Genomic DNA, 13,514 nt, shown 5'->3' with positions numbered 1-13,514 from the left:
CTGTCAGCCTCGCTTCACTTTGGATGCAGCCTTTCATGTGTTTCACAGGTCATGGAGGATCATTACTCACATGTGCCATGTTTTTTAACCATGTTTGCTTTAGGGATAGCGATTTCTGTCTGTTGGTCAGTCTGTCCAACACTTTGGTTCAGACTGAAGTATCACAACATTTTGTGATATATACATCGACTTTCTCCAGAGGAGGTTGCTTATTTGATTTTTCAGATAGTGCATCCATGAAGTTAACATTTTATTTTTTGAAGGGAATGTCTTGATGATGACATGTTTCCCCTCAGAATAATCTTTCATAACTTTGGTAATGTTTGGCCATCATAAGGTCTGCACATCGATTATGATTACGCACATCGAGATTGATTAGATCCCCTCTGATCTAATCCATCTCAAGCCTCTCTTCTCTCACTCTTTTCTGGACTATTACAGTGAATCATAGGAGCTCACATGCTTCAAGGAGCAGTTTAGTAGTCTTTAACCTGTAAGCAATGTCATATTATATATACTGACTTGTAGCATTTTTAAAATCATTCACTTCTGTGTACTCTCATGTTTTGATACACACATGACTGTGATATGTGTAACTGAGTTATCCAAATTAGAATGTTAATTTGATGCTGGTGTGGATTCTTTTATTTTTCGAATTTGGACAAAAATGTACCTAGGCCTGTCATAGCAACTAGTCCTTGCACAAGGGAACACTTATTTACAGTTGATGGACTGGGATTAAGACATGAAGTAATTTTTAGGTACAAATAGGTCACATTCCTAATCAGAAATGACAGAATCCATTGATCCATTGACCATCCCAAGTTAAGTTAAGATACTGATCAAATTTTAAAAAATCAGAAGTTTATGTAGCTTAAAATGTAAAGCTAATTCTCAACCTAACTAAATTAAAGGTCCAGTGGAGCCAGAACAAACGTAATTTGATAATAAAATGTAGACTTCTTACTAGAAAGTTGGACAATTATTATTAAACAATAAGACACAATATTACCCATAAAATGAGACTTGTATATTGGGATGGTTTTAAACACTCCTACTTCAGGTACCTACAACCACACCATCAGCATTTAGCCAATCAAAGGAAGGCTAATCATGATTTTAACTCTCTGCTCCTTTGGCCTTTTTTAAAGCACAAACACAAGAGACCATGATTAAGATTAAAAGAGCAACCCTAAAGCTGCTTTCCAGGAATGAAATTAGCTTGAAAGAGCCACCTTTGAAGAACAGGGCTTTGGATTCTTTGCCAAAATCTGGGCCAGAATCCAGATACATCAGAGTTTATTTCATGGTAGAAATAGTACAAAGGCAGTGGCAGTAGAGTAACTACACAGTTATCTGAAAGTAACTGGACATGCAGAATTCATAGATGTCCATGTACAGAGTATAAAGAGGCATCAAGACAAAATCAACTGAAAAATGTGGGAGGACTGACAAAAAAACCAAAACGGTTAGTAATTATGAACAGAGGACATCCGGTGAGAAGATAGCAAAGAAAACAGTTGTTTGAATTTGATTATCACCTGAGGCTGGTACTGTAGGTGAACAGGTGAAAACCGCTGAAGCAGGAACAAAGCAGACTGGAGAGTTATGGCAGTTAATTGACTGAAGCTCTATGGAAATAAATGAGCTTGGATGGGACAGACAGACAAAGTGTGGGTGTTGACCTATATGCAAAACTTAATAGCCTTAATGAGCTGCTCCTGAGAGTAGGTAGATCCAGTGTGTGTGTTTGTGTGTATTTGGAGAGGGTGGCAGAGAGAGCAGGAGACCTGTGGCAGGAAGAGCAGCTTCTAAAAAGAGACCAGCACATAACTGGGCAGCCGGTGGACATGGGTATTTTGTAGCAGTATGTTGCCAAAAGAAGTTACACCTGACAAGCTTCCAAGCTATTAGCACAGCATATGACTCAGCTGTGGCACCAAGCTGAAGAACAAACAGTAAAGTAACGTACTTAACATAAAGTGAGAGATTTGATTAAATTGTTATTTATGAGATTTACCACAATAAAAAGGTATCTGCTGTCCTATATTAGCTATGGATACCACTTAATTCAGCACACGGATATGGTAAAGATGACAAAAGAAGTCATAAATGCGCAATCCATACTTTATTTTATGTTTAGCTGCTGTAAAATATGACTTACTTACATAGTAGGTGATAAAACAAAAAAGCCTTTAGCAAACTGTAGAATGCAGTTCATTTGAGGTTTTAAACAGATTCACAATAATTTACAGACCAGTAAAGACCAGTGCATAAGACTGTACTGGATGTTACACAGTAATGTATATTGTATTAGCTGCTCAATCTTAATTCATGATACATGAATGAGACCACTAAGTAATTCTGTAGGTTTAACCTACTTTCTTATCACCAATCACACATGGTGGCAAAAATACAAAACCATCTGGAGGTTTGAGACTTTGAGTGTGTGGAATCTGCAAAATAAGTTGTTTGTTTTAACATGTTGGAGCACTTTTTAAGTATCCTAATGTCAAACTGTTTTTAGTACTTGACCTAAAGATGTCGAAATAATGCTATGCTTTGTATTTTATGTGCAATTGGCAATCATTCAAAACACATTGCTACAAAAAAAGTTTGGAACTGTTTGGAAAGTGCCATTCATCTTCCCTCCAACAGAACACTTCCATTCATGGCACCTTGTTGTATGTAAACAGTCACCTTTTGGTCCATAAGCTGGCCTGTTTAATGCCACTGGGCAGTTCACAATTTGCAGGAAGTGAGAACATTATTTGATGCCTCTGTATACAGTTTGTGCCTCTTCCACAAGTTTATTTACTTGTTCAATTTGGAACTCAGGAATAGCCCTTTTCCTCTGCGGTTGCATTCTGCTTCTTGCCGTTTCACCTTATACAACCTGACGTTTGAGCAGTCAGTCTGTTCCATTTGGCTCTTGAACAAACTCCAGATTGAATATCAGAGATGGTCAATCTCTTGCCCCACACTCAAAAGGGAAGTGTGTCCATAAAGATTTTCTCCACAATTGGCGGTGGAGGAACAAGATCTTCTAGTTTAAGGTAAAAGATACGCTGGAGGCCTTGAGTGCACAGAGTTCTGAGCTCAGGCAGCATCCCAAGAAGTCTTGACAAATAATTGGGCTGCAATGTTTCTGAGCCACAACTAGAGACGTGATCTTTTAGGCAGGTGACAAGTTGGCTCTGGAAGTCCTCCACACGTTTTGGCTCTTTAAGACCATGTCTGTCTGCAAAGAAAAATTAAACATGTGTCAACATTAACCCTTATTAACCAAAACACACACCCTCATTAGTCTGCTAACATTTCTGTGCCTAATCTGATGTATATAATATATTGAATAACTTTCTTTTGGAAATGATTGCATTCTCTTTTTATTTATATTGTTTGCAACACCCCAACTCTTCTGCTATCGGAGTTTGTATTTACAGTAACACAACTCTGCTAAAGTGGACGTGTCAGCCGTGTTAATGCTGATGCACTACAGAAGTTCCTTGGCTTTAAATGTAAACTTTCATTGTGTTCATCTTTAGTCTGATGTTATATATATGTATACAAGATCTTCTCTGCACTATACACTTGTTACATTTTGTCTTAGGCCTGTCGAGGCAGTGCTGTGTTGTGTAATGGCCTTGTATTGCCCACACTAGTAAAACCAGATTCTGGGTGCCAACTGTCATTCCAGCTGGCTGTAATTTAAAATAAATACAGAAGAAAGTCACTGAAGCTCTTACCAGTGATTAAAACCAGGGCTGTGAGACAGGAAAAGGAGGAAACATCGAGCTTCATGCGATGGAGGCTTTGAGAAAACTCTAGAATAGAGTTAATCCAGTCCCCAAAGCCTCGGACACACTGGGTTTTGTGAAGCACGGCACCATTGCAGAAGATGAGCCTCTCTGTTTCCGGATCTGACCTTTAAAAGGTTAAAAAAGCTGTGAGATTATGAAATGTCTCATGGATGTTATATGTAAGCCAAATATTAATGCTGCTTGTGTCTAAATCTATTGTCTAGGTGTTGTACTAAGTTGCACTTACCGATATGCAAGACGTAGAATGAAGAGTTCAACAAATGCAGACTCCAGCAACAGCTCTTGGTCCTCTGAGCAGAACTCAGAGAAACCTGGGATGGTCTTTGCCCAGCTCCTGATGACCTCCATAGAGGCTGTGAGTAGATCATAAAATTGTTTGATGTCACCGGCATCCTCCTTCTGATTTAAACTGCCCTCTGTCTCATTATACTGAAATGACAGAAAGCAGAGAGGCTCAGAGAGATGCTTCAACGAGTAGTTAGTGATTCCCAGTAAACTGTGGGTTCTTCTTCCTACCTTGGAATAATCCAGTTTCCCAACACCAGGGTTTGAACTGATGTGGGCCCTAACAAGTGAAGCTATCATGTTCACTGGAGACATGGGGCTTGTTTCGTCCTGGACTACTTTAGGCTTGGATGGCAGGCGACCTCTTCGTCCTTTAAGGTTATCAGTTCTCACAACTGGAAAAAGCAGTAACATCAACGTTACTTTCAATTCACGGAAATCGTTCTAATAGTAACTCCTGTGGCTCTGTATCGCACTCACCTTCCCTGGCCATGCCTACAGCTAGGCACTTTTGGAAACGGCAGAACTGGCATCGATTCCGCCTCCTCTTGTCTACAGGACAGTCCTTGTTGGCAAGGCAAACATACTTGGAATTCTTTTGGACTGTACGCTATAAAATAAACAAACAGTTGCTTTAAAACAATGTTCAAGCCACAAAACATTGCATTAGATAACGTGTATTTAAAAACTTGTACGTCACTAAATAGATAAACTGTCTCCAGAGAAAAAGCAGAAGAGTTTTTACCTTGAAGAACCCCTTACATCCTTCACAGGTTCGAACCCCATAGTGTTGACAGGAGGCGTTGTCCCCACACACAGCACAGCAGCTGTCATTTCCACTCAGACTTTTTAACTTGTGCGATAAGTTCCCATCCAGCTGGTCAGTGCCATCAAAACTATGTGCTTGCTCCATCACCAAGGCCGGAAAGGTAAGTGCAGATGGGTGAGGATGGGTCAGAGGAAATGGGTCCTGCTCTCGTAACTGGGGTTGACCCAAATGAGACATGTCCTCCGCAGTCCCAGGCCCAAATGTGAAAAAAGTTGATCCATGTGCCACTGAGGTATCCTCAGTTGCCCAGTATCCTGGACTTGCTGAATAAGGACCAAAAGCCGAATCCCAGGTGGATCCATGCTGACTCTGGAACCCAGGGGTTGAAGGAGAGGAAGTTGAAGCAGGGCTGCCGAAATAATCAGACCCACAAGGGGACAAAGCCTCATCTGGGTAAGACAATGTGAATGTTCCAGGATAGCAGCTGTAGACCTGGAGGTCATCCAGCTTTAAGGGGGTCTCCTGGCCGGATGGTGGACTGACGTGGACAGGGGCTGCAGTAAACTGGCATGAAAATGCATCATAGTCTCCAGCATGAGTGTCTACCAGGGAGCTGGTGGTTGGGAGGGATGGAGCAGAGAGGTGGTCCCGTGGGCTGTTCATTTCCACAGCTAGCCTGGAGATAAAGTCCGTGTTTTGAAGCTCTGGGCTGCCAAGGCTGTTTTCATAGAGCTGTGATCCATGCTGAGAGTGGATACAAGTCATGGCTGCAAAACTGAAAAAGATGAAGATAAGATTATTAGAGCCAAACAAGCTTGCTTTTCAAATCTTCATCTTAAACTTTCAGTTAGCCTGCTAAGTATCCATGGGTTGAAAATGAGCAGCTTGGTCTCGGTTTTCTCCCACTCTGTGTGTACACAGTGGGCTGGAATATTAGAAAGTGCCAGGTTTGCTATGTGATCGTCCAAGCTTCACAATTATGTAATAAAAGCTCATCTCAAAAATTACTGGTCAGATGCACATGCCTGGAAAGTTCTGAATGTGAGCTTGGGTTTCAAGGAGAGCGGTACTCGTGTTACACACTGAGCATAACCCTGAATTTAAAAACCTTAGTCTACACACAAGCTATTTTTGACACCTGTGCAGAATTTTTAGGCACTTTAGACACTTAAAGCCTTTTCCATCATGCAATCCCACCAGGGAGGCATCTAATCTGTCCCAATCACATTCCACAGTATGGCAGCAACCCCAAACATGCAGCCAGAGTGATAAAGAACTATCTTCAGCTACAAGAAAAACAGATGGTATGATCCCCACAGAGCCCTGGTCTCAACATCCTGGAGTCAGTCTGAGATTACACGAGAACACAGAAGAACTTTGGCAAGTTCCTTGCAAAACTGTACCCTGATAAAACTGTCTGCAAGTGTACAGACACCTTTTTCAGATAATGGGGCTGTTTGCATGGAAAAGGCTGATCACACACACAAAACATCAATATCTTTTTATGGCATTACTTTTGAAAGCATCCTTACTTTATAACATTTTACCACAAGTGCCCAACATTTTGGCGCAGTGCCCCTCTAAACATATGAGCCCTTCAAATACTTTTTCCTATTTACTAAACTTTGTATGACGTTATTAGGTAAAAGCTAATCGTGACATTTGTGAAACAACTCGCTTTACCTTAACTGCCAAAACTATAGCAAAGCATTGATTGTAAATACATGGTATGGTACGGCAAAAACGCTATTTTACTGTTGCAAAATTAGTTTTAGCTTGCATGCCCACTGAGCACTGATGCAAGCAGGAACTGTGAATATACAGTTCGCTTTCCTCACTGTAAAGGAAAAGCGGCGAAACCCGCCCGAATTACTCACTTTACATGTGCCAATCGCTATTAAGTTGCACAATCAATAATATATTTTCTTACCTGTTGGACTCGTCTACAACTGTTTTGAACTGTCAGAGCTTCACAACCGACCTGTCATCTCCAATGTTTCTCAGCTGAGAAGTGGTGCCTCCGCCGTCACCGCCACTGCGCTTTTATACCAATGTGAACGTCCCATTACGTCAGAAAAGGTTTCCTTACAGCGCCACGCAGTGGGCGGGGAGATTTCCATCCACCGGCCAATCACAGCGCTCGTTCTTCTGTATAGTCGTTGGATGACGCACTACGGGATTCCGTTGACGTGCATTTCGCCAAGAACCGCAACATTGTTCTCCACACACGCACACACGTACACACACACACCGACAGAGAAAGTAGGCTAAATAAAACTTGATAAACTCGATAAAATTCTAGCCACCATTATAGTAGGTAGAGGTTGAGACAATGCCATAATATTTCCGCGTCATTATAACGTGCCTCCTGTAATAATTTAGCAGTGTTTTTAGTACTAAAATGGAAAAGCACGATTTAATATTTTTTAAACAGGAAGTGACAGATGTTTTTTTTTTCTATTTCTGGGAGATGAACTATTTTAATGTCGGATGTCATATGTTAAAATTGAGAAATATGAGTAATTATTGCTAAACACGTACTTACACTCTGTAAGTGTTAAGTGGTCATTTCCCCCTTTTTTAAAACAAAAAAAGAAGTGAAAGAGATCTACTCTACTGTAGGAGATCTTTATTGTGCCACATCAGAAGATCATCTCTGTGCATAGCTATCAGTCATCTCTAAACATTGGGAGAGAATACAAATGATATATATCTGCAGAGAATAGAAGTTTATAGTCAAAAGGATTTCCTATCTGGATCTGTAAACCTCCAGGTCTTAATACTGGAATTGGACAGGCTCAAGCAACGATAGAGTTGGGATCTTTGTAAAAGAAAATTATTTTTTCTGGTTTTGTCCTACATCGAGCTACAGTTTTGTTCTTATTGTTCTACATATCTTCTTTTCTTTGTATGTACATTTCTTTATATATACACTTATCAGGCATAACATTGTGACCACCTGTGCAATGCTGTGCAATGCAATCCAATACTGTGGCTTTGCCATGAATTCTACTTTTACAAGGTTATAATTTCCTAGTTTTGGGGTTGAAACTGTCTCAAATGTGATAATTCTAATAAGTATTCATTATTGAGGTCAAAGTGGGTAGTGGAGTCGTACTGGAGTGCATTATAAGAAAAGGTGGTTCTAACGTTTTGGCCACCTCATTCAATTTAAATACCTCAACCTTTACTCAGGCGCACACTACTCGGTTTGACTTCAGAGGGGTTAGGGGTCAGCTCCTATAAAGAATCATGGCCAACAAATTACACACAACTACTCACCCAGCCCTTTTACTGCTATACAACAGAAAATGACAACCAAGAAGACACAAGCATGTTGAATATTCATGTTGATTAATACTTCTTTCTTTTTCTTTTTACCTTTTTAGTTACTGACTATATAAGATCACATTGTCACATACATCTGGGGCCAGGTAGTCATTAGCATTGAAAAGGTGTGCACACTGCACAGAGCGGGAAGTAGAAACACACATTTATTTGCACAAACATGTTCATTTTAGTGCTATTCTTTGATCCCAGACCCAATGTTCTCTTTCAACCTGGGTTTCAGTCTTCTTCAAGTTTATCTTTTGCCACTGAAAGTCATTAATAAACCTATGGTGGCTTCATGGGAGGAAGAGCTTTTGACACCCCGCCTGTGTTTATAAAAAAATACTGATAATTTTAATAAAGGGGACAATTCAGCTGTTTGTCAATGAGAGCAGCACTGTGATCCTTGTTCTTTGCTCAAAGTCATTCTGTAAATAGTGGCTTACACAGCTGCCATCAGCTTCAACACAAATTCTGGTAGACAATATTGCATTGGCAGTTTGCTGTGGAAATTATTCATCCTCCCATTGAGAGTATTTTTTTTTTCCTGACTGGACAGTTGTGGTGTCATGCCAGCAGTGGCTGGGTCACCCCACTACACAGGAACTGATTATACTATCAGAGATGAATTATCAGGCGTAGTCTCTTCCTGCGCACATGACAATCACTTTGTAACATCGGCAGAATCCTTTGTTTGATTCAAGCAATTTGATGCACTCTTCTTGTTGTTTTTGCTGAGAGCTTGTAGAGGCTGATGTGATGTGTCTCTACAGCTTGACATGCAGGAAATGTGCAACTGTTCTCACACATGCATGCACTCACACATACTTGTCATGCGTGCATTGCCAAAGTTCCCTCTAAGACTCGGTGCTCCTCCAAGGGTGTTATTTTTGGTTTGACAAGATGTTTGTCATCTTGGAGAAATCCTCCAGTTTGTCGTACCCCCAAAATATCTCAGTTTGATTCTGATCATATTTTACCACCATTTACCGGAGTTTAGCTTTGGGATAAGACTGTAGATAGATGAGAGCACTGTGTTTTTTATCAGATAGGTGGGCTTAAGCTCTGCCTGGAAAAAGCTGTTACAGCTGTTGTCTATGAGATGTTAGTTTCCATACAGCTGTAAATGATGCTATCAGGACTGCTTTGCATCTTTTTCCAAACTCTAAAGGATTTCACTGTTTGCATGCAGTCATGAAATGTTGATTTTAGCTCTGTGTTTAAGACACTACAGCCTCACTTCTTCTTCATTCATTATAGAATTTAACCAAGATTGGGGTAAAATCTTGTAGCCTTTAATTTATTCCAGACCAGCTGTAAAACAGTAGGTCAGTGTATGCAGACATTACAGGTCATCTCTCCTGTTCTTTTCATATATTCTTTTTTTATATAGCAATCAGTGTAATAAACTCTCAGCACCAGTTAATACTCTAATATCACAGCTATAATGAGCCTAACGGAGAGATTTAGAACACCAGTGTCAGAGAGATTTGATAAAAACATTCTTTTATTTTAGCATAAAAATATAAAAAACAACAAACCCATCAGTCGTTCTTCTTCACACACGTACTGTGCCTCCGACAGCACGTGAACACACCTGCATCTTTACTTCATCTTCAAGCAGCGTAAACATTTATGTCTTATAGTTTCCATATGCTACACTTTCAATTTTGGCTTCTCCCACATATAGGTAGAGCAAAAACAAAGGGTTCTAGTTCAAACATGACTTTGTGTCCCAAAGGTTTTTCATGCTAAGCTGTCACATGAATGATTTTATGGGGTGTGCAAGCTGTAGATCGTTTGCTTGCAACCCGATATGCAGACATGTGGGTGTACGTGTAGGAATCTACATGTATGTGCTTGTGTTTTACTCATACATGCACTTAGAAATACACTGACATTTAATGTTTATAGACTTATTCTTACACATTTAGAATATAGCAACCCTTGTAGGATGTAAATGGTGGTCTGTGTAATAAAGCATCACTTACTTAAAAAGGTCAGTTTCTGTCAAGACTATGTGACTAAATTGACTAGTGCATGTTGCAGCACTGGATCGAAAGCAATTCTGTACTTTACCTCATTTATCTAATAGCATTAGTACAATGTGTGATACAATATGATCAGTTTTGATTAGACATTGCAGAAATGTTGTGATTGCATTTACAGCTTAATGGTCACTAATCTGCAACGAGCATTCATACATTTTAATAATGTACAAATGGGCAACACCATTAAGAAAACAAAAGAAGACATTAAAACAGAACACGCTCTGAGAGGCTGTTGTTAGGTTTAATGCTGCTTTGAACTCAGTGCTAACACACTTACAACAACAGCAACAATCACGTAAGATGTGTAAAAGGTATATTGTTACATAACAAGTTGGGGATGTTAGCATACTTTTTATGTTCTAATTAATATTTAACACAAAGTACAGGAGAGGCTTATGGTAACACTAATAGTTTTCCTGTCATAACAAAATTCATAACAAACAAATATAATGTTTCAAACTAGTCACTAGTGAGATATTGTAGATCTACAAATATTAAATTCACAGTGGTCATCACTTTTAGTTAGAGGATAGTCCAACTCTTCTCATGGCATCAAGAATATCTGGACTAACTTTCATAATTATTCATCTACCATTAATTTACTTGACACCTGGACCACAGTGGTTGACTAACTGACTTTCCTGTCCCTATAGAACCTCTGTCCTGATAACTGAGCCAAGGGCATTGTTCTTCAAGATATTTTTGAGAGATGCTGTTCACCACCTCCCTCTATAATCTCACATATGGTAATTGTGTAAAACATTGTACGGCGTACAGTGTGTCATTTTTCAATTACACCTGGACACATTATGTTTGTCTACTCATTAATTCAGTTTTTTCTGTTAATTTCACACAGGTCTCTTTGCAGTCACCACTGTAACATCTACCTTTTAGGAGTTTGATATTTTAGGCAGCCATCTTTACTGCTTTTTGTTGTTACCATTAATGTAGGAGGAGGGTCCTCAGATTTTGACAATTTATGTCTGCGCCAATACATTTCTTATATTTAACAGATATTACATAATAAAATACAGTTATTTTTTCATAATTGAAAAGTAGGACATGGATACAATAAATGTTAGGGATATACAGTATGTCTGCTTCAGTATCACACCATGGACTATGATGTGTAAAACAGAATTCACAGACCATGAAATGGTCATATTTGGAGAAGCTGCTGTACCCATGACGAAAACATGCCTGTGACTCGTTGGTACTCTTCCCCTTTTTTGGCCTAACATGTGAGACAGCTTTCTATCACTCTCACCCTCATCCACGAGGGTTAGGTTACCACTGTTCCTATCAGGTTCAAATGAAACACACATAGCATGACACATAGGACATCTCATATTTTATATTCAGATCACATGCCGCACGTCGTTTCCTCCTCCACCTCCTCTCAATTCCCACAGTCTGTTCTGTCACTTTGTTGCTGTTTAACTTGTTGTGAAGACGTGTGTTATGTTTCAAGCAGTGAAATATTTTATGACCATGTACTTAATTAGTAGGCCCTTTAGTACAGAACAGTGAAAATGTGCATCTATTGTCAGACTTTTCAACTTCTGCTGATGTTTGCACAAAGTGGAAGTATCACATGTGTATATATCACATACTGCTAAGGCTCCATCTGGTGGTGGAACACAGATCAAGCCAATCAAGTGTTATTCCTCTGTGGTTCTGATACACTCAGTTGGCAGTTCAGTGTGTACACTTAGTAAATACAACCAATGCACATACAGAGAGTTGTTACTGAGACGTACTGATATAAAGGGATTTGACCAAATCAATGCAGCAGCACACACTGCAGCCTCCTAAATTATATCAAATCAGCATTCATTTTAGATATGCATCCCTAAAATAATTTAGTTCAGGCCTTAAATGTATATACGTAATTCTAAAAACAATAAGAGGTGTCGATTTAACACGAAGTGACACGTTGAGAAGAACAAATAAGGTGTCTGATACACTGGAGGTAAATCATGTGATCAGGTACATATTGAAAACAATCCTTTATATCTTTTCTATTAAATCAGTCAGGGACATTTTCATTTGTTGTATCATTTATAAAGTAATTCATATTTTGTTATTCTTTTATTGTTTAGTCAGTTTTAAGAAATTTAAGAGAAATATTAATTTTTTTTGAGGAAGGATACCAACAATTTTGTTCATGCCTGTATGTCTAATTTTATTTTATCTTATTTAATAATTGAATCTATTGCTATATGGTCTTGTGCCTCTGTCAGACTATAGTTGACTAATCAGGTGTGTGATTCGAGCAGCATAGTTAATATAGAAATCCATGAATGAATGAATAATGGTAAACAATTGTATTACTGTACATTTATTAACTCTCATCTTTACCTTTTACTACTGTTTTTATTAAACGACACATTGCGTTAATATCACCCATGAGGTGTTAATATGTCTAACACCTCTTGCATATTTACACATTGACAAGTTCAGAGTGTACATTTAGCAGTTTCAAAGTTTTTCTTTGAGGACAGATATTATTGTATGATTCACCACTGGAGGGCAGTATCCTAACATAACTGAGAACTACCTCTGTGAGCTGCCTCTGTCTGGATGTTTCCCCAGCAAAATGGGTCATTTAACATTTTTGCTTCAGCAGCTAAAAGACGTGTGGTCTTTGCTGGTTATCCAACAGCTGTGGAGTATTGACAAGATATTGTATGGCACACGAAATCATCTGTAAGGCTGCTGTGCTGCTAAAACAAAACAAAGCTAAACAAACAAACAAAAAAACATACGGACTACATAATTATGAAACACAGAAAATACATGGGAAACTAAAATAAATATCTGTTATGATTATATGTACAAGGAAAGGTGCATACAGAGGCAGTCAGCTGCAACTAACATGCAGGAAATAGTAGACCATAGCTTATCTAATGCAAATCGTGATGCTCAGCAAATAAGTTTTAAATGTAAATTTAAATTGTGTCACAATTTGCCGCTTTTTACCTGACCTGCATTCCTCAATAAGAGAGTTGTTTGCAATCATGTAAGCACAGAATGACACACAAATCATTCTGAATTTTTTGGAAAAAAAAAAGAATTGAGTTTGAAAAAAAGAATAGAAAAATTCATTCATCAAAATTTTAATTCATGATCAGATATTATGTGCTGTACTCGAACATGTGACCCTCTGCAGAGACTGTGGACTCAACACACGGCTGTCAGAGTTGAACAATGACTTTTCATGCAGATTACATGCAGATTAAATGCAGATTACATGCA

At 38.9% G+C, this 13,514-nt stretch overlaps 1 protein-coding gene across 1 annotated transcript; it reads right to left on the bottom strand.

Annotated features, from left to right (window-relative positions):
- Nucleotides 1-1,599: 1,599 nt before the first annotated feature.
- nr4a1 (nuclear receptor subfamily 4, group A, member 1) lies at nt 1,600-6,915 on the bottom strand. The gene is made up of 7 exons (XM_067528227.1): nt 6,806-6,915; nt 4,852-5,650; nt 4,587-4,716; nt 4,338-4,501; nt 4,048-4,250; nt 3,747-3,925; nt 1,600-3,241 (listed from the first exon to the last, which is right to left on the bottom strand). The coding sequence occupies exons 2-7, from the start codon at nt 5,638-5,640 to the stop codon at nt 2,985-2,987; spliced, it is 1,722 nt and encodes a 573-aa protein (XP_067384328.1). The 5' UTR covers nt 5,641-5,650; nt 6,806-6,915; the 3' UTR covers nt 1,600-2,984.
- Nucleotides 6,916-13,514: the final 6,599 nt, after the last annotated feature.

Source organism: Channa argus, chromosome 13, assembly GCF_033026475.1.
Source record: "Channa argus isolate prfri chromosome 13, Channa argus male v1.0, whole genome shotgun sequence".
Classification (NCBI taxonomy): Eukaryota; Metazoa; Chordata; class Actinopteri; order Anabantiformes; family Channidae; genus Channa; species Channa argus.
The sequence above is the reverse complement of the archived record's forward strand: the minus strand, read 5'-3'. Positions and strand labels throughout refer to the sequence as shown.